At 53.9% G+C, this 18,665-nt stretch overlaps 1 protein-coding gene across 1 annotated transcript in view; it reads left to right on the top strand.

Annotated features, from left to right (window-relative positions):
• CREB3L1 (cAMP responsive element binding protein 3 like 1) overlaps window positions 1-18,665 on the top strand; it is a 34,804-nt gene extending 16,139 nt beyond the window's left edge. Inside the window, exons 2-12 of the mRNA XM_003122829.7 lie at window positions 2,655-2,883; window positions 6,371-6,555; window positions 7,943-8,021; window positions 9,810-9,967; window positions 11,054-11,203; window positions 11,351-11,409; window positions 11,592-11,660; window positions 13,463-13,562; window positions 14,102-14,228; window positions 17,496-17,763; window positions 17,939-18,665. Coding sequence (XP_003122877.2) covers window positions 2,655-2,883; window positions 6,371-6,555; window positions 7,943-8,021; window positions 9,810-9,967; window positions 11,054-11,203; window positions 11,351-11,409; window positions 11,592-11,660; window positions 13,463-13,562; window positions 14,102-14,228; window positions 17,496-17,763; window positions 17,939-17,975 — 1,461 coding nt within the window. The 3' untranslated portion in view covers window positions 17,976-18,665. The remainder of the gene's footprint in view (window positions 1-2,654; window positions 2,884-6,370; window positions 6,556-7,942; window positions 8,022-9,809; window positions 9,968-11,053; window positions 11,204-11,350; window positions 11,410-11,591; window positions 11,661-13,462; window positions 13,563-14,101; window positions 14,229-17,495; window positions 17,764-17,938) is intronic.

Here is an 18,665-nt window from a genome sequence, read left to right as displayed (position 1 = left end):
TGAGAGACCCTGAGAGAGAAAGAGAGAGCCCCCAGCTGGGCTGGCCCAGACTCTGCTGAGGATGTGCCTAACACAGTCCAGCCTGTGGCTGGCTGGGTAGCTGGTCGGCATTGCACCCTGTAAATAGCCTCTGGCTGGGATCACAGTTATTCTTTTAAAACTTGTTCAGCCTCACCCCAGGTATTGATGGACGATTGACATACTGATGGTGTTGTCCTCTGGGGTACAGGGCCCTGTCCCTCCACCCGTAGTTGTTGAGCATCTACCATGTGCTGGGGCTGGGACCCTACAGGTGAGCCAGATCCAGACCCTACCTCAGGGAGTTCATGGTCGAGCAAAGGGACAATTCCTGGTCAGGGGAATATCTGCTGCCCTCGAGTGCTGGGCGGTGACCAGTTGCAGACGCTTCCCTGCTCTCCTTGGCTCCCTGGCCCTCAGTCTCCCTATCTGCCAAAAGCAGGTACGCAATTCCTTGTCTTCTGGGTAATATGAGAATTAAATAAGACAATGCATAGGAGAGCACTCAGAAAGTTAAAACCACAAGCAAAATGTGGGATCATGATGATAAGTTCTGACAAGCTGGGCAGAGGAGAGCGTACTTAAGTCTGTGGGTTTCCGAACTCATTTTATTCTGGATTCTGTGACCCGTGCTTTGTTTGGGGGGAGGACCAAGCCACCTCTCCGCATGGGCACCAAGCTGAGTTCAGCTCAGACTGGGTTAGGCTTTTCGTAATAACAATAGCTAACAGTTATCAGGCACTCACTACATACTAGGCACTGTTCTCAGTGTTATATGTATTTACTGTGTATACGTACGTTATACGTATATGTATGTTATGTATTTCCTCGTTTTATTCTCATGGTCCTACAAGATAAATATTAAGCACCTAACAAATATTTGATCCTCGTATCAACACTATGAGGTAGGAACTCTTATTTCCCCCTTACAGATGAGGAAACAGAGGCCCAGAGAAGTGAAATAACTTAGCAAGGAGTTCAGAGTCAATATGAAGCCTCTCTGACTGCAGAGCTTGTGCTCATCCTGAGCCCGCAGACAGATGTTTGTGTGCTCTGAATCTTATTCTCAGACAGAGGGCTTTTCTGCTCATCCTTCCTGGATGGGGACAGGCTCCCAGTATTCCAGGGCAGAAAGCCAAGACTCCAGACCTCAGAAGTCAGTCCTTACCCGCTCACCAGTGGGGGCACCCCAGGGCTGGAAGCAAGACCCTAGCAGATTCATCTAATCAGTAGATAATGAATGAACCCTTGTGTCTTAGTGGGTTAAGAACCCAGCTAGTATCCATGAGGATGCAAGTTCGAGCTCTGGCTTCATTCAGTGGGTTAAGGATCTGGCATTGCTGAAAGCTGCCATGTACGTCACAGATGCAGCTTGGTGCAGGCCTGCATCGACCCCTAGCTTGGGAACTTTCATATGCCGCGAGTGCGGTCCTAAAAAGAAAAAAAAATGAATGAACGTTTCCTTACATATGTATACATCTTTAGAGGGGAAAAAACAAGCACCTCCTGTGTACCAGCCACTGGATGCTTTATGAATAAGAGGTAACATTTGTTGAGTAATTCCTATACACCAGGGACTATCCTAAGTGCTTTACATGTATTAACTTGTTTAATCCTCACGATCATCCGAGGAGATAGGAAATATCATTATCCCCACTGTACAAAGGAGGAAGTGAAACATAGAGATGTGAATCAACTTTCCCAGGATCACAGAGACCAATATTTTTCAGGCTGTTCTGTTTCTGAGAAATGTATTTTACATCCTTCCCAAGAACATACACACACACATAACTTAGATTTTTTAAAATGTATCAGGTATTTAACTTCCCTGCATGAAGTGCACTCTGATATTTTTCTACTCTATTTTGTTCTGTTGTCTTTTTTCTTAAATTCTGGTCGTGACCTACTAAATTGATTTCACAACCCATTAATGAGTCACCACCCATGGTTTGAAAGGCACTGAGTCATAGCTAGGAGCATCAGGGCTAGGATTCGAACCCAAGTAAATAGACTCTGGGGCCTGATCTCTTGGCATAAAGAATAGCTGGGGAAAGGGAACCAATAAGGCATGAGGACAAGTGGGGTCTGTGCTAATCAGGGGAACGGAGTCCCCTATGATTCCATCTCCTTGCAGGCCAGCAAAAGATAATGCAAAAGTCACTAAGATCGCCTTTGGAATGCAAACTTGCTGGCATAGATAAATATATTCTTTAGTGCTTAGTCTCCCATGAAAGAAGTAAGGTGGACTGAGAAACAGACTTGGGCAATCTAAGTGATTAGATCAAGGTCACAGAGCCAGAACTAAAGCCTTGTGTCCTGTCACCTGGATTCTTTTGCACCATGCACGACTCACCTTTGAGGATACTGACCGAGAGGCCAGGGATGGCAGTGGAGATGGCGGTGGCAGTAATGTGATGACGGGGTGACAGTCGTGAGATAAATGATAATAGCTGGCATGGTGATGTGGCTGGTGGGGAAGTTGATGGTGGAGGTGGTATTAACCATGGCAGGAAGGGTAAAAGGGAGGTTGCAGGGACAGCGGTGGTGGTGGCAGTGCTGGTGGCACCACCACAGCATCATCCAAGCCCCCTTTCCAGAATAAGCTGACTCCTTCCTCTTCCCTCCTCCTTCCCTAGCACTTCCCTGAGCACCTGGACCACTTCGCAGAGAACATGGAGGACTTTTCCAACGATCTGTTCAGCAGTTTCTTTGATGACCCGGTGCTGGACGAGAAGAGCCCTCTACTGGACATGGAACTGGACTCCCCCATGCCAGGCATCCAGGCCGAGCACAGCTACTCCCTGAGCGGTGACTCGGCGCCTCAGAGCCCTATCGTGCCCATCAAGATGGAGGACACCACCCAAGGTAAGAAGGGGTGGCAGGGCCCTGGACCCCAGATGCAGAGGAGCCACCCACAACCACCTTTCAGGGGGGCTGCCCCATGCCCCTTTGTTCTCCCTCAAGTCGAACCCAGATAGGCACTTCTCAAGAGGGCCTTTTGTTGCCTTAGATCAGCGATGTGCAAAAGGAGGGGTGCCCAGACCCACAGGATCAGAAACGCTGTGGGTGGGTCCAGCCTTCCAGGCGAGGCTGATGCCTGCTTAGGTCTGAGAACCAGACTTAGATGAAACAGTTTGGGGGTAGGGGAGGATTCAACAATAAGTGTGGACAAGTTACCAAGACCCTAGAACCCTACCACCTCTTCATACTGTGGTGTCCTCTGAGATGTAACCTGGAGGAATGCTGGCACCCTACTTTTATTTGCAGAGGTAGGGTTCTCTAAAGCTCTCTTCCCCCCCCACCCCCCTCCCTTTTCAGCAAAGGGCCCTTTGAGGCCTGCCTCTCAGGTAACCCACATTTGAGAACCCCAGACTGTGCCTCACCCAGAAATGATCTCTTGAGGCACTTCTTCGAATGCACGTAGTGCAGGCTCCGTCGTGTTTTGGCTGGGTGATCATGGACTTGTCTCTCAGCCTGTGTAAGCCTCTGTTTCTTCATCAACAAATGGGAACAACAATAAAGATTTCTATAGCCCGCTCCAGTTTATGCAGTACCGTTGTATTAACTATCGAATTTATTTCTCACAACTCACAGGTGAGGTTGGAATCACCGTTATCAGAATTCCCATTTGTCTGATAAGGAAAATGAGACTTCAGGAAAGCTGAGTTGTTCAGGTCACACACACAGTAAAATGTAGAGCCGGGTTTTGGGAGCAAGCAGGCCCCCAGTTTGAAACCTCATGCCCTCTCCACCACCACATTTGCCAGCCTCAAGGGGCAGTAAAGAGTACCGGCTTTGGAGTTCCCATTGTGGCTCAGTGGTTAACGAATCTGACTAGGAATCATGAGGTTGCAGGTTCTATCCCTGCCCTTGCTCAGTGGGTTATGGATCTGGCGTTGCCGTGAGTGTGGTGTAGGTCGCAGATGTGGCTCAGATCCTGCGTTGCTGTGGCTCTGGTGTAGGCCGGCCCCTAGCCTGGGAACCTCCATATGCCGTGGGTGCCGCCCTAGAAAAGACCAAAAAAAAGGAGTACTGGCTTTGGTCTGCATCCCAGTACTTTCATTAGCTGCTGCGTGATAGTGAACACATTGCTTAACCTCTCTGAGCCTCAGTTTCCTCAATTATAAAATGAAGATACTAGGTATCTTGAGAATTCTGGCCAGTATTAAAAGTATATACATAAAGTACCCAATTCAGTGCCCAGCACATTATTTATATATGTAATTAATGGCTTTTTCATTGTGTGTATAGAAGTCCTATTAAGGAGTTCCCTGGTGGTTCAGTAGATCAAGGATCTGACATTTTCACTGCTGCAGCTCAGGTTATTGCTGTGCCAAGAGTTTGATCCCCGGCCTAGGAACTTCCAAATGCTGCAGGTGTGCCCCCACCCCCACAAAAAAGTCCCAGTAAGACTGTAGTGGCTAGGAGTTCCCATTGTGGCTCAGCAGAAACGAATCCATGAGGATTCCGGCTTGACCCCTGGCCTTGCTCAGTGGGTGGGAGATCCGGCATTGCTGTGAGCCTTGGTATAGGTTGCAGATGCGGCTTGGATCTGGCGTTGCTGTGGCTGTGGCTTAGGCTGGCAGCTGTAGCTCCGATTTGACCCTTAGCCTGGGAACCTCCATGTGCCTCGGGTGCTGCTCTAAAAAGCAAAAAATAAAAATTAAAAAGACTGTAGCGGCTAGAACTATGAACAGGGTTTTTATTCCTCTTTCTTTCAGAGAACAATGGTCTTGAGTGAGTTTTTTAATATTCTCATTTATTAAGTGGGCAAAAGACCAGAGCCCGCCTCCAAGATTGATGAGAGTTCTTAGGCATCAAGAGCTTAGACTTGGACTCAGTGCAAAAAGTGTGAGCTGCTCCTGAGGGTCTTTGAGATCCCCCAGGGGCAGAGGCAGGATTTGTACCCTGTCCCCACCCACCTGCTTGAGGGCAGGGACACCTTCTGGGGCTTTAAGTGGCTCTAGAGCTCACGTTCTGGAGATTCCAGCTTCCCTGCGTGCCCTGGCCTCAGCCAGCCTCTGGAGGTCACCTCCGTGGGGCGTCAGGCCCCCACATGGGGAGGGGCAGCATGGGGGGTGGACCGCCTCCCAGTCCGGCAACTCCTCACCACCCCAGGTCTATTTTTAGAGCAATTTGTCTGTGGGTGCTTTGCAGGGGGCAGCTTCCCGGAGGCCAGTGGGCTGGCCCTGTAATTTGGGAAGATTGTGGGTGTTCCTGGAGCCCAGGGGCAGCTTGTAGCCCAGAACTGGGGCCCTCAGTCTCCCAGCAGGGTGGGGCCTGGCCTCTGAGGTGGGCTTGGCAGCCACTGACCCCTCTTCCCACCCACAAGAGGCCCCAAAGGCTAGAGTCCCCTCTTGTCCCTCCACGCTGGCGTCTCAGACCTCTGCCTCACCAGATCCAGGTGCTGAACACCTGGGAGTAAGGCTAACTTGGAGTGGTGGACTGTCAGCACCTGCCAGGAAAAGGGGTGATGCCTGGCAGCCCTGTGGTGAGGCCAGAAGGCTCACCAGGTGGGCAGGAGGTGGACACAGATCTGGGAAACCTGAGCATGCCTCCTCACCTTCCACATGCCCCCAGGTACCAGGTCCTGTGGTTCTTCCTTCTATGTTTGGTTCCATACGTTCCTTCCTCTCTGTCCCCACTGCCACTGCCCTAGCTCATCTTTTCTCACTGGATGATTTCAACAGCCTCCTGCGGGTCTCCCTGCCTCCATCTCTCCTGCAGCCAGTCCAGCCTGCACACACAGGCAGAGGGATGTTTTTTAACATTGCAAATCTGAGCATGCGTAAAACTCTTCAGTGCCTCCCTGTTACCTTTAGGACAAAGTCACAGCTCCAAGCCCAGCCTCCAGGCCGGGCCATCCCTGCTGGCCTCTCTAATCCCATCCCTTTGCAATCTAACTGTGCCAAACTGCTGGTAACTCTCACCAGATCCCCGGCACCTGGCACAGTGCTCAGCATATGTTTCCTGAATAACAATAATTGTATTCACAATAGCTGCCACTTATTGAACATTTACTTCCTGTCGGGTGCCTTTATAGAGGAGGAAGCTAAGGCTCAGAGATATTAAGCAGCTTGCCTAAAGTCACACAGCCAGTTAGGAGGAGTCCAGGTCTGTTGTCCAAGCGCACTCTATAAGCTGCTGAATGAAGGAGATGTCCCCACCACCAGAATGGCTCCAATCCTCTCCACCCTCCCGCAAACGCCGCCCCTGCCCTTTTCTGCCTGCCTTCCTGTGTATCCGAGCATCTCTCCACAGTCCAGTCCAGAGCAGCTCCCAGAGGCCAGGAGGGTGGCTGAGCCCTCTGCTCTGGGAGTCCCCTGAGCCTGGCTGCTGCCCCCTTCCCCAGATGTGGAACATGGAGCGTGGGTGCTGGGACACAAACTGTGCTCCGTCATGGTGAAGCAGGAGCAGAGCCCGGAGCTGCCCGTGGACCCGCTGGCCGCCTCCTCGGCCATGGCCGCCGCCGCCGCCATGGCCACCACCCCGCTGCTGGGCCTCAGCCCCCTGTCCAGGCTGCCCATTCCCCATCAGGTGAGCCTGGGGACTGCTGGTAGGGGCTGAGGTTGGGAGGAGGGGTGATGGGTCTCTGTGGAAAGAGCTATCCAAAGCCCCGGTACCCCAGGGCTCTATGAACGGGGACCAGTGTGACCCCCAGGAGAGCGTGAAACTCCCAGACCAAGCCTCTGCCCACCCTTCCCCAGCCTAGAACGGGCTCCAACCACAGCCGCTCAGCGTTAGCTGGGGCCCTGGCGGTGTGCCGAAGAAGGATCACAGGGACCCAGCAGGGCTGGGCGTCAGGCACCCAGTCCAGGGTCTCAGGGAAGGAGACAGCCCAGCCCGCTTCATTTTCTGTGTTAGGAAGACCAAAATGGAAATCTAAAAATTGTGCCATATTCCAATGGTTTATATTTATGAGATTAATATTTTTAACTCACACTCTCATGCCAGCCCCCCACCCTTATGAACGTATTTGCAGACCCTTCTGGGAATGTGAGACCCCAACACCTGGTTCCTGGGAGAGGCCCTGCCTGGGTCCCAGCTCCGCTGTCACTTGTGCTCTCCCCAGAGCGTTGCGTTCCCTCTTTCTTCCTCAGCTTCCTTCAGTGTAAAATGGGAGCCTGGACTACCCCTAAGGGGCTCCTTTGCCTGAGTCTACCAGGGAGGGGTCTTCTTAAAATCCCTGGAGTCAGGGTTTGGCTGGCACTGCCCCCTGCTGGCTACGCGGCTCACCTGAGCAAAATGTCTGAGGCCTAAGGCAAGAAAGGTCAGCCCCTCCCAGCTCCACCAAGGACCCATTAAGGGTTGGCCGCAAGTGGGGACGAGCTTTTGGGCCCTTCTCTAGGACTAGCTGTGGGCTCCTCAGACTTGCCAAAGCAGGAAGGGGAGGTGTGAAGGCAGCGGCAGCCAGGGTCTTGGAAGTTGGGCGCCTGCCTCAGAGAAGGAAACGGGGCCAGAGGGGTGAAGCAACTTGCCCCAAACCACACAGCCAGTTAATGCTTCCTTCATCTGTGCTGTTGTTACATTCATTGAACAGCTACATTCTGCCAGATATTACCTCCCATCTTCGTGGCAACCCACATGCCAAGGCCGATGTGGCATTCATAGTCAGTGTAGGGTCACAAGCCACCAAAAGATGGCCGTGACCTTGGAGGCCACAGAAAGCCCTCCTTCTCTGAGCTTAGGGGACAAACAATGCTATTTGGGCATCATGTTCTTCTCTCAGGTCTGACTTGCCTTCTCTCTGCACAAGACCTTGCCTCTGCTCCCTCTGGGCTGTGCCTCAAACCCAGAGCCCAGCCACCTCCTTAATGCTGCAGGGTAGACCCCCCCAGCCTCAAGGAGGGAGGGAGGGAGAGAGGATGGCACGGTGGGGACAGCCCCAGAACAGCTAATGGAGCTGGACCTGTCTCTTCCTCAGGCCCCGGGAGAGATGACTCAGCTGCCAGTGATCAAAGCAGAGCCCCAGGAGGTGAACCCGTTCCTCAAAGTGACACCAGGTAAGTGCGTCCAGAGAGGGCCTCTTCCTCTCCAGGCTTGAGCAGACTGCATGCCTACTCCCTTGGTCCAGCCCACCCATCTCCCTCCCATCTCCCTCCAAAATATTCCTTCTCCCTGCCCTGCCCATTCTCCATCCCTCAGTCCCCTTCTTACCCAATAGCTGTCATCGCTAGTACCATAACCTTCTCACCCTGTTTGCTAACCCCCCTCATATCATTCACTGACTGAACTCCACTGTACAGCCATCAGTTCATCCATCCACCCATCCATCCACACATCTGTCTGTGTGTCCATCCTTCCATCCATCCCTCCATCCAACGAGAGCTCACTGGGCATCTCCAATGCCCAGGAACCAGGAAAGCAGAAAGAGAAGACAGTCCCTGTACCCAAGTAGATCACAACCTAGGGAGGGCCACAGACAGACCACCAATTATACACACTGTTATGATTAAAGGCAGCAAATCCCCAGCGAACCTTGGAAGTACATCCCACACCTGACCAGGGAGAAGAGAACAAAAGAAGCTTCTTGGACAGGCCAGAAGGAGAAGGGGCCGGGTCTTTCCATTCCCACCTCGTTGATTCATCAGACATTGATCAAGCATCTATTGTGTATCAGGCCCTGGACTAAATACTAAATACCTTAGAAAGATGGATAAGGTCCAAGTTTCACCCTCAAGTTGCTCACAGCCTCAGAGAGAAGACAGAATTCACGGGAGGTAGAAAGGGACCCGTGTGAAAACACTTTACCTTGTGGAGCCATCAGTTCATAAAGCCTGTTCACGTGCTCCAGCTTATTGCGTGCTCCCGGCTCCTTTCACCCCACTCAACAGGGAAGCGAGGCTGGGAGAGGTTAAGTAAACACCACTCCAGGTCACACGGCGGCAGGGAGGCATGCAGCACTCAGGATCTGAACTCAGATCTCTCTGACTTCAAGTTCAGTGCTCTTTACAGTATGGCATCTGTAAGAGGCACATAAGAGCCAAAAAAGACAAATGACCCCTGCAGAAAGCAGTCATAGGCAAGCCCAGAAGGATGCAATGGTTCTTCCTCGCAGCTTCAGGCCGGCTCTGCGGTGCAGTGGGCTCCAGGTTCCCATCCCTGGAGTTTTCTGGGCTTTCTGTGCCATCCTGGGAACCCTCTTTGCAGCTAGGTTTGTGGTCCTCTTGGCTCTGCCCAGGCCCTTTCCTGACCACCTGCAGAGTGTCTGGCTTCCTAGTGCTATGGCCACAGAGAGGCAGCAGGGAGGCGGCGCTGGGGAGCACAGTACTCCTGGCGGGTCTGCTGAAAGCTCAGTGCCTGCTGTTCTGCTACCCTGACTTTGGAAATGGACGCCCCGGGGTTGTTAGAGCTAAACATTCTGCTGAGGAAAGAAAGACAGAAGCGGCTGCTTGCCCAGCCTGAGCCCCATGGATCTCACGGGGGACTGACTCCTGCCACCTCTTGGGGTTGCCAGGCTAGAGGCTCCAAAACCCTGAGCCGTGTGAAGTCAGGGATGGGGGAGGGACCCCAAGAATCCAGCCTCTGTGATATCCCCACCAAGGCCCAGGCTTAGAGGATCCAGGTTCCAATGGAGTCAGAGATAGGGTGGCGCTCAGAAAGTGTCTTCTGGGGTGTAAGCTCATCTTTCTGACATGGCAGAGGGGCCCCTGAGGTTACAGTGGTCCAGGCCCCAGCAGTCTGTCCTGCATGCTCTCAGCACTGCCTTAGGCTCATGCTGTGCTGACCTCTGATGTGCAACCAGAGCTAGGGTGCAACCTGGCTAACCTGGCTTCTCCTGCTCTCCCCAGAGGACCTGGTGCAGATGCCTCCGACGCCCCCCAGCAGCCACGGCAGCGACAGCGACGGCTCCCAGAGTCCCCGCTCTCTGCCCCCTTCCAGCCCTATCCGGCCCATGGCCCGCTCCTCCACGGCCATCTCCACCTCCCCACTCCTCACCGCCCCTCACGTAAGCAGCAGGGGGTTGAGTTGGCCCCAGAGGCAAGGAGCTGTGTAAATCCACCTTAGCACATAATGGGCAGGGAGAGTCTAGGGAGCTCCACGCCTGATTCCCACCCTCATCAGAATTCAGGGAGATGCCAGCCTGGCAGATTGGCAGATGGGAATGAGAAATTTTTTTTTTTTTTTTTTTTTTTTTTTTTTTGGTGGCCGCGCCCATGGCATGTGGAAGTTCTTGGGCAGGAATCGAACCTGAGCCACAGCCCTCACAATGCTGGATCCTTAACCTACTAGGCCACCAGGGAACTCCAAGAATCTTTTAATTGTGCCTTAGGCCAAATAGCTATCAGGTAGAGTCCAAGAGTTCTGCTGAACCCACACTCTTGCAGAGCGAGGACTAGAACTAGACATTCCTGACCTCCAGGGGGCAGCCCAGGCTGCCTCCAAGGAGCACTGTTTGGGGAGCAATGTTCAGGCAGCCCAGAATCCCCTGGGATGGGTATGGAACCTCCCAAGTCAGAACTGTAGGCACTGGAGCAGTGCCCTTCATGGCTCAGTGGTTAACAAACCTGACTAGGATCCATAAGGAAGCAGGTTTGATCCCTGGCCTCACACAGTGGGTTAAGGATCCGGCTTTGCCTTGAGCTGTGGTGTAGGTCGCAGATGCAGCTCGTATCCCATGTTGCGTAGGCCAGCAACTCCAACTCCCATTTGACCCCTAGCCTGGGAACTTCCATATCCCACAGGTGCAGCCCTAAAAAAGCAAAAAAAAAAACCCAAAAAACTGTAGGTGTCTGAGGCAGGTTCTATTTAGGGGGCCCTGGACAAGTAAGCTTTGAGGCTGTGGATCCCAGGATGGCATCAAGGGGCCACTCCCACCCCAAACAAAGAGGGTCTAACGTGCCAGGCTCCCAGCAACAGCCTAAGCACTTGATAGGTGTTATTGGATTTAATTCAGATCTGCCCCTTTTTCAGATGAGGAAACTGAGGCTCAGTGAACTGAGTGCCTTTCCCAGGTCACATAGGGTAAACGGCAGAGCTTGAACTTGAATGCAGGGCTGTCTGGTTCCCAACCATCACACCCCCCTTCCCACAGAAATTACAAGGGACGTCGGGGCCACTGCTTCTGACGGAGGAGGAGAAGCGCACCCTGATTGCTGAGGGCTACCCCATCCCCACGAAACTCCCCCTCACCAAAGCCGAGGAGAAGGCCTTGAAGAGGGTCCGGAGAAAAATCAAGAACAAGGTAAAGCGTGAGGCAGACCTTGACCCTGCCCTAGGGCTTCCTTGGTGGGCGGGTGGGGGCCTCCACTTCCCTGGTGATGCCAGCTCTGAAGTTGGGGAGTCCCAGGAAGTGGGTTGTGGTGTGATGACTGGCGGCTTCCCCCTCTAGATCTCGGCCCAGGAGAGCCGCCGTAAGAAGAAGGAGTATGTGGAGTGTCTAGAAAAGAAGTAAGGGGCCTGGGGGTGGGGGCCTGGGCCCTACTCCCCAGCCTGGCCTGCTCTCCCTAGCCCTCTCTCATGGGGCGCGAGGGGCAAGGGGCACGGGGCACAGGATGCTGGTGGGCAGGGCGGAGGGGGCGGTGGTGAGTCTGGGAGCTGCCCCTGAGCCTGTACCTGCTTGGCCCCCGCAGGGTGGAGACATTTACATCCGAGAACAACGAACTCTGGAAGAAGGTGGAGACCTTGGAGAATGCCAACAGGTGGGTAGTGCCACCTGCACACACACACCCCTTCCGCAGCCAGTGCCTGGCTCTGATGTAGCTCCTGGAGGCAGGAGAGAGGTCACTGAGTTCAGGATGACGGGAACCCCAGAAACAAGGACCCCGCAGCCTGGGACCCTCAGTTTCCCATCCTTCTTAATCCACGCATAGCTCTAGACACCAGACAGGGCCAGTGAGATGCTTCAGTAAGAGATACAGACCAGCAGCAGCAGCCGCCCCTGGGAACCTGTTGGAAACGCTTATCCTCAGGCGTCACGCCAGGCCTATTGCATCAGGAATTCCAGGGGGAGGGCTCCCCGATTTGTGTTTTAATAAGCCCTCCAGGTAATTCTGATGCACCCTGAAGTGAGAACCACCAGTGTGCATGCTTGCTACCCAAAGCGAGTTTTTCAGGCCAGCAGCATCAGCATCACCTGTTAGAAATGCAGAATCTTGGGACTCCCCCTAGATTCACTGACTCAGCACCTGCTTTTCAACAAGATCCTTGGGTGACTTGCTTGCATAATTAAGTTTGAGAAACATTCATGTGGAGCCCACAGAGGGTCTGGCATGCATTAGCCACATAAAGTCACAGCTCTGGGTGCCATTTTGGTGACTCTGGGCAAACTGGTACACCTCTCTGGGCCCCAGTTTCTCGTAGAGATAATGGAAGCGCCATCTCTCAGGATTCATGTGGGAGGCAGTGAGGCCGCCCAGTAAAGGGCGGGCACTGTCCTTGGCATCTGAGAATGCTCCATTCATGTTAGCTTTACTTCTTTTTTTTCTTGTTATTGTTCTGAATCCTTGGTAGTGACCAGCCATGAACCCACAGTAGGTCTTTACTAATTACTTGCTGGAATTAATTAAAATAACATAGACAACAGCTGCTATGTAGCAGGTGCTCAACAGAAGGCTTTTTCCTTCTTTCCTTCCTTCTCCCCCAGCTTCTCCAGCGGGATCCGGCCACTCCCCTGATTTTCCTGGAGAATGCCTCCCCCACCCCACAACCCTAGGACTCAGGGAAGGGTGGAGGGCGCCCTCACTCCTCACCCTCTTCCTGTGACCCAGATTCCTCTCTGGCCCAAAATAGGGCCAGGCTCTTGGAGCTATTTCGCCACCTGCTGTACATTATGGGAACTGCAATGCCACCGACCTGTTAGGTAGAAGAGAGATGCTTAAGCATCTGTTCACCAAGTGTATGGGCTGAGCCGAGGATGCCTCCCTGGGAGGGATCCGGTCCTCACCCTGAGGGAACCCACACTTAGCAATGGAGACGGACATGGAAATTTATAAATAAACAAGGTGTTACAGGTGCTGTGGTAAAGGCAAAAAATGGCAACAAAATTCACAAAAATGGTAGGTAGCTACCATTTCCTGGGTACTGGCTACTCACCATGTACCAGATAGCTGCCAGACATGTCCTTCTCAGCCCAGGGTGTCATGGGTGCAAAGGAGGGAAGGTTGGTTTAGCTGCAGCTGGTGCAGGGTAAGATAAAGTGATCTCAGCCCAGGTGGGCCAGGCACGCCTCCAAACCCCATTTTGGCCTCTAAACCTCACAGGGTCCCCCTGAGCTTGTATAGGGTCACCCAGCTATCCACCAGAAGGCAGGCGCCAGGTGCTCCAGCCACACCACAGGGGAGCCAAGCGGGAGGTGACCTTTTTCTGTCTTGGCTGAAATGGGCACCTGGTGTGGAAGCCCAGTCTGGAGCCAGCCCAGGTCCCCACCCCCACCAGCGAGCTCTGGGAGGCAGAGATGCCTGCTGGGTCAGAACCTGCCGGGTGACTGCTGTGCCCTCCCCAGGACCCTGCTCCAGCAGCTGCAGAAACTCCAGACTCTGGTCACCAACAAGATCTCCAGACCTTACAAGATGGCAGCCACCCAGACTGGGACCTGCCTCATGGTAGGTGCTGTTCCCTCACCACAGGGCCACTGGGGGACAGGTCTGCTTCAGGCTGGCTTTCTAGAGGGGAGGGCAGAGCTCTGAGGGACTAGCAGTATTGTGGGGGTGTCATTGGGGTAAACCATCCTGGTACTGTATACTGGCTCCAGACCCCAGCCTCTTTCACCAAGCCCATGGAGCCTTCTAGAACGTGACCTTCCCTGACCAGTTCTAACACGGTGTGGATGTGTAGTGTCTCACATGAACCCAGCAGCAGTTCTTCCTTGGCAGGGCAACTTCCATGGGCCCAGTGGAGCCACAGACTTTTTCTAGCACTGCCTGTGACAGCCCCCCTGAGTTGGCCTGACAGCCTCCATCTTCTCCAGAGAGGGTGGGAGACCCCACATGTAGGAGATGGTTGGCTCTGGAAGCAGCTCTCCTAGAAAAATGCTGAGCCTTTTGCCCCCATTGGCTCGGGTTGGGGGAGAACGATTGGGGGTGGCCGGGGTTGCAGCCTCTCCCCGCCCCAGGTCTGACCCCTACCCGCCCTCCACTACCAGGTGGCAGCCTTGTGCTTCGTCCTGGTGCTGGGTTCCCTCGTGCCCTGCCTCCCTGAGTTCTCCTCCGGCTCCCAGACTGTGAAGGAAGATCCCATGGCCACTGACAGCGTCTACACCGCCAGTCAGAGTGAGTGCCCTGAGCCAGGTGTATGCATAACCTAAAAGTTGAGAGTTGTTTTATTGGGTGGGGGGAGTTCCCCTTGTGGCTCAGCAGTAATGAACCCAACTAGTATCCATGAGGATGCGGATTCAATCCCCGGCCTTGCTCAGTGGGTTAAGGATCCAGCATTGCCGCCATGAGCTGTGGTGTAGGTCACAGAGGCAGCTGGGATCTGGCATTGCTGTGACTGTGGTGTAGGCCAGCAGCTACAGCTCTGATTCAACCCCTAGCCTGGGAACTTCCACATTCCACAGGTGTATAGCCCTAAAAAGAAAAAAAAAAAGGCTTTATTGGTGGCAAAATGAGGACTATAGCCCCGGAGGCAGCATTTCAGAGAGCTCCGAAATACAACTCCAAAGAGGCGGGGCAGAGGTCAGTACACATGCGATCGCGGTGAACGGGCAGGTGCCTGCGTCAAGCGCACATTTTCCAGAAGGCTGCTGCTCGTCTCGTGAAGGTTAGTGCTGGTCACGAGGAGCAGACGTCACCAGGAAGGATTTTAGGGCTTTTCTAGCTAGGAGGAGATGCACGAATTGGGCTCATAAAATCTTCTCCTGAAAATATCTAACTCTCTGCGGACCTGTTCTTCCGGTTTTCCCAGAGCACAGAGTGCCTCGCTCCTCGCTCCACCCTGAGCGCCTTCCCCGGGTGCTGAGGGTCAGTCGCTGCAGTGGCTCATGATTCAGTCCGCGTAGAGGCGGGTGGCAAGTGCCCATCTCCAGGTCACAGGGTGCCCTCCCCACAAACGGCCCCAATTTATGGGCAGAATCCGGACACATAGAGGAGCCAGGCTTGGGGTTGGCATCCTCTCATTCTGCCTCCTCATTTTGCAGCTGGGGAGACTGAGACCCCCAGAGGGCCTATGATTTGTTCAATGTTATTATAGAATTAGGACTACAATGCATAGCCCACAATTCCCAGCTTTGGCGGGAGGTGGGGAAGGTAGGTTTAGGGAATAACAGGAATGATCCCACCCTAGATCCCACGTACTGTGGTGCTGTGGGGCATCTGCTAAGCATCATCAGTATTTCACGACCATAGTAGCAATTGAGTGGTGGTGGCTGCCTGAAGCACTGTGTTAAGAAAGACTCTGAGGCACCATTCAGGATCAACAGAATGGAGTGCCAGGATCCACTGGTAATTCTATCATGGGCAATGGTGGGGTAGCAGTGATGTGGGCTCAGGTATTTACCATGCCACCAGGGATTGTCAGGTACAGTGGTTAAGAGCATGGAGCTTCGGGAGTTCCCTGGTGGCTCAGCAGGTTAAGGATCCAACGTTGTCACTGCTGTGGCTGGGGTTCCATCCCTGGCCCCGGAATTTCTGCATGCTGGGGGCATGCCTCGCCCCCCAGAAAAGAGCATGGAGCTTCAGAGTCAGTCATGTCTACCGCTTGCTAACTGTGTGACCTCAGGCATGTGTCTTAAGCATGCTGAGCTTTCGTTTCTTTACCCGGAAGGTGGGAGTTACAAGTTCCACACTTCCTGAGCATGGTTGTTATGAAGACTAAATGACACAGCACATGTAGGCTCTGAGCACAGTGCCTGGTACACAGCAGGCACTTCCTAAACGAACACACTCCCTCCGTTTTGGATGCGCTCCCAAGGGGAGAGAAAAGATACAAGGGCAGAACTGCAAAGGCCAAGCAAAAAGTAGTATGGAGTTCCAGAGGCAGGGACTACTTCAGATAGACCCACAGAGGAACTTCCGGAGGGTCCCTCCTCATCTACCAGGAGGGAGTTATCTAGCGGGACAGGAGGAGGAAGAGGAAACAGATGGGAGGTCAGAGAGAGATGCTGAGGAGGAGCGAGTTTCAAGAAGGAGGGATACTGAGCTGCGCCTGCTGGGCCTTGAGGGGAGGAAGCGGTGTGGGCAGGGTTAGAGGAAGAGGAAGCGGAGGTGGGGAGTGAACACCACTCCCTGGACCAGTGCAGCCTGAGCAGGAGACAAGAGGACAGTTGCTAAGGGAGGCAGGCGGCAGGGAGGTAAGGGCTGGAGCACCACGTGTCCATTTTTCCAAGGCCGGAGAGGCCTGTGTGTGTTGGGAAGTAGAGAGAACCTTGGAGAAGAAGGAATGGAAATTGGGGGTTGGGGGAAGCACTGATGGACAAAATCAGAGTCAGAGGAGCCCCTCGGGGTGACCCTGGTGAATGCAGGGGGGTTCAAACCCAATGTCCAAGCAGGGCAAAGAGGGGGACACGTCTGTGGGAAGAAATGACGTTTGGAGCAGGCTGGCTTGCAGAGCAGGGACACTGCATGGTTCCAGGGCCTGTCACTGACTGTGAGGCCGGGGTCCTGAGAATGACAGGAGCCAGGCAGGCCTGGGTTTGCATCTCGCCTCCAGAGTGGGACAACGTCCCTGACAACCTGGAGCCTCAGTTGCCTATTCTTGACACTGAGGTAAATTTATTATCTGCTTCTAAGGGTTTCTATGAGATGTTAATGATTCGGTCTAGACTAAAGGATGCCTGCACTGCGTGGTAGGTAACGGATATCCAACAAATGTGTGTTCTTGCTTTTCATTTCTCTGAAGGGCAAACGAGGGCCTAGAATGGGGAAAAGGCTTCTTTTGGTTTGGTTTGGTTTGGTTTTTGTCTATTTAGGGCGCCACCCATGGCATATGGACGTTCCCAGGCTAGAGGTTGAACCGGAGCTACAGCTGCCAGCGTACACCACAGCCACAGCAACGTGGGATTTGAGCTGCGGTCGCAGACACTCATGGCAATGCTGGATCCTTAACCCACTGAGCGAGGCCAGGGATCAAACCCTCATCCTCATGGATACTAGTCATGTTAGTTACTGCTGAGCCACAATGGGGAATCTATAGAATGAGGAAAAGATTGATTCACGGTCTCACAGAAAATGAGTGGGTACAATAGGATCAGAACCCAGCTCTCAGATTCCCAGCACAGTGCTTGCCCTCTGCTCGGGAAGAGCTGCCTTTCTCTGAGTACAGTTTCAATTGCGCTGCCTCTATTATCTCATTTAAACCTCACATGACATGAGGTTGGCCCTCGTGTTCCTGTTTTACAGATGAGCAAACTGAGGCTCAGAAGGGTGAAAGCAAAGGCGTGAGTTGCCTGCAGTCAGGCAGTTCAACAGTGTAAGAGCTTGGGTTCAGATCCAGGCCTGCAAGATTCTGGGGCCTGTGTCCTTAACTACTAGGCCCAGAATGGGGTCCGGATGGGGAGGGAGCCTCCTGGCACCGTGGCTCATTCTGAGCTCCTTCTTCAGTGCCCTCCCGAAGCCTCCTGTTCTACGACGAGGGGGCAGGCTCGTGGGAGGATGGTCGCAGCGCCCTGCTGCCTGTGGAGCCCCCCGACGGCTGGGAGATCAAGCCCGGGGGGCCGGCGGAGCAGCGCCCCCAGGACCACCTGCAGCATGACCACCTGGACAGCACCCACGAGACCAGCAAGTACCTGAGTGAGGCCTGGCCAAAGGATGTCGCCGGAAACAGCACCAGTCCTGACTTCTCCCACCCGAAGGAGTGGTTCCACGAGAGGTGGGTGGGTGGGCTCTTCCCTTCCTGGGGTCCCAGGCTCCACCTGCACCCCCCCCCCGGTCCCCACGTCATTGGCCACATCCTTCCTAGCCGCCATCCCTCCCACGTCCAGATCCACCCTGCAGAGGGGCTAGACAGTCACCCCTAACTTCTCTCCTCTCCCTTCTCCCTCCAGGGATCTGGAGCCCAACACCACCATCCAACTCTCCTAGGCTGTGCCAAGACCCAGGACACAGGACGGCCCCCCGGCACCCGGAAGGGGGTTGTCCTGCTCACTCACCCGGATCCGGCTCGCACCCCTGCCCCCTGGGGTCCCGTCCCAGGAGGAAGGGTTCCACTCCTCCCCAGCCCATCTTTGCCCCGGATCTCACCTGGGGCCTCTCCTCTCTCCCCGCCCACATTTGGACTATTCCCTTGGGCCAACCACTCTGCTCTCACCCTTCGCTCCCACAGCCATCCGTCCTCAGATAAACCACTCTCTGGGTTCCCCCCTCCCTTCTCATAATGACCAACAGGACCACTGCTCCCCTGCCCCCCCCACCCCACCCCCACAGACACGTCAACAGACCCACACACACCCCCTCCCCCCCACTGTACAGACCAAGAACAGAAATTGTTTGTAAATAATGAACCTTATTTTTTATTATTGCCAGTCCCTAAGATATTGTATTTTACAAATCTCCCTCCTCCCTTCCCCCTCCCCTTGTTTGATATTTTATGAAGTTAGTGCGGGCTTTGCTGCTCCCTGGCCGGGGAAAGAGGGTCACCCCCCCCTCACCTGGCCTCCCCCTGCCGCTGCCCAAGCTGCTGGGCCTTTTTAATTGCCAAACCGCTTCACCCTTCCGCTCAGCACATGCTTTAAGAAGGCAAAAGTAAAAAAAAAAAAAAAGATGCAGCATCAA

This window comes from Sus scrofa, chromosome 2 (assembly GCF_054392235.1).
Source record: "Sus scrofa isolate SSC_HxYL_T2T_F1_AM1 chromosome 2, Sscrofa_HxYL_maternal_Yorkshire_Landrace_v2.0, whole genome shotgun sequence".
Classification (NCBI taxonomy): domain Eukaryota; kingdom Metazoa; phylum Chordata; class Mammalia; order Artiodactyla; family Suidae; genus Sus; species Sus scrofa.
This window is presented reverse-complemented; position numbering and strand designations above follow the sequence as displayed.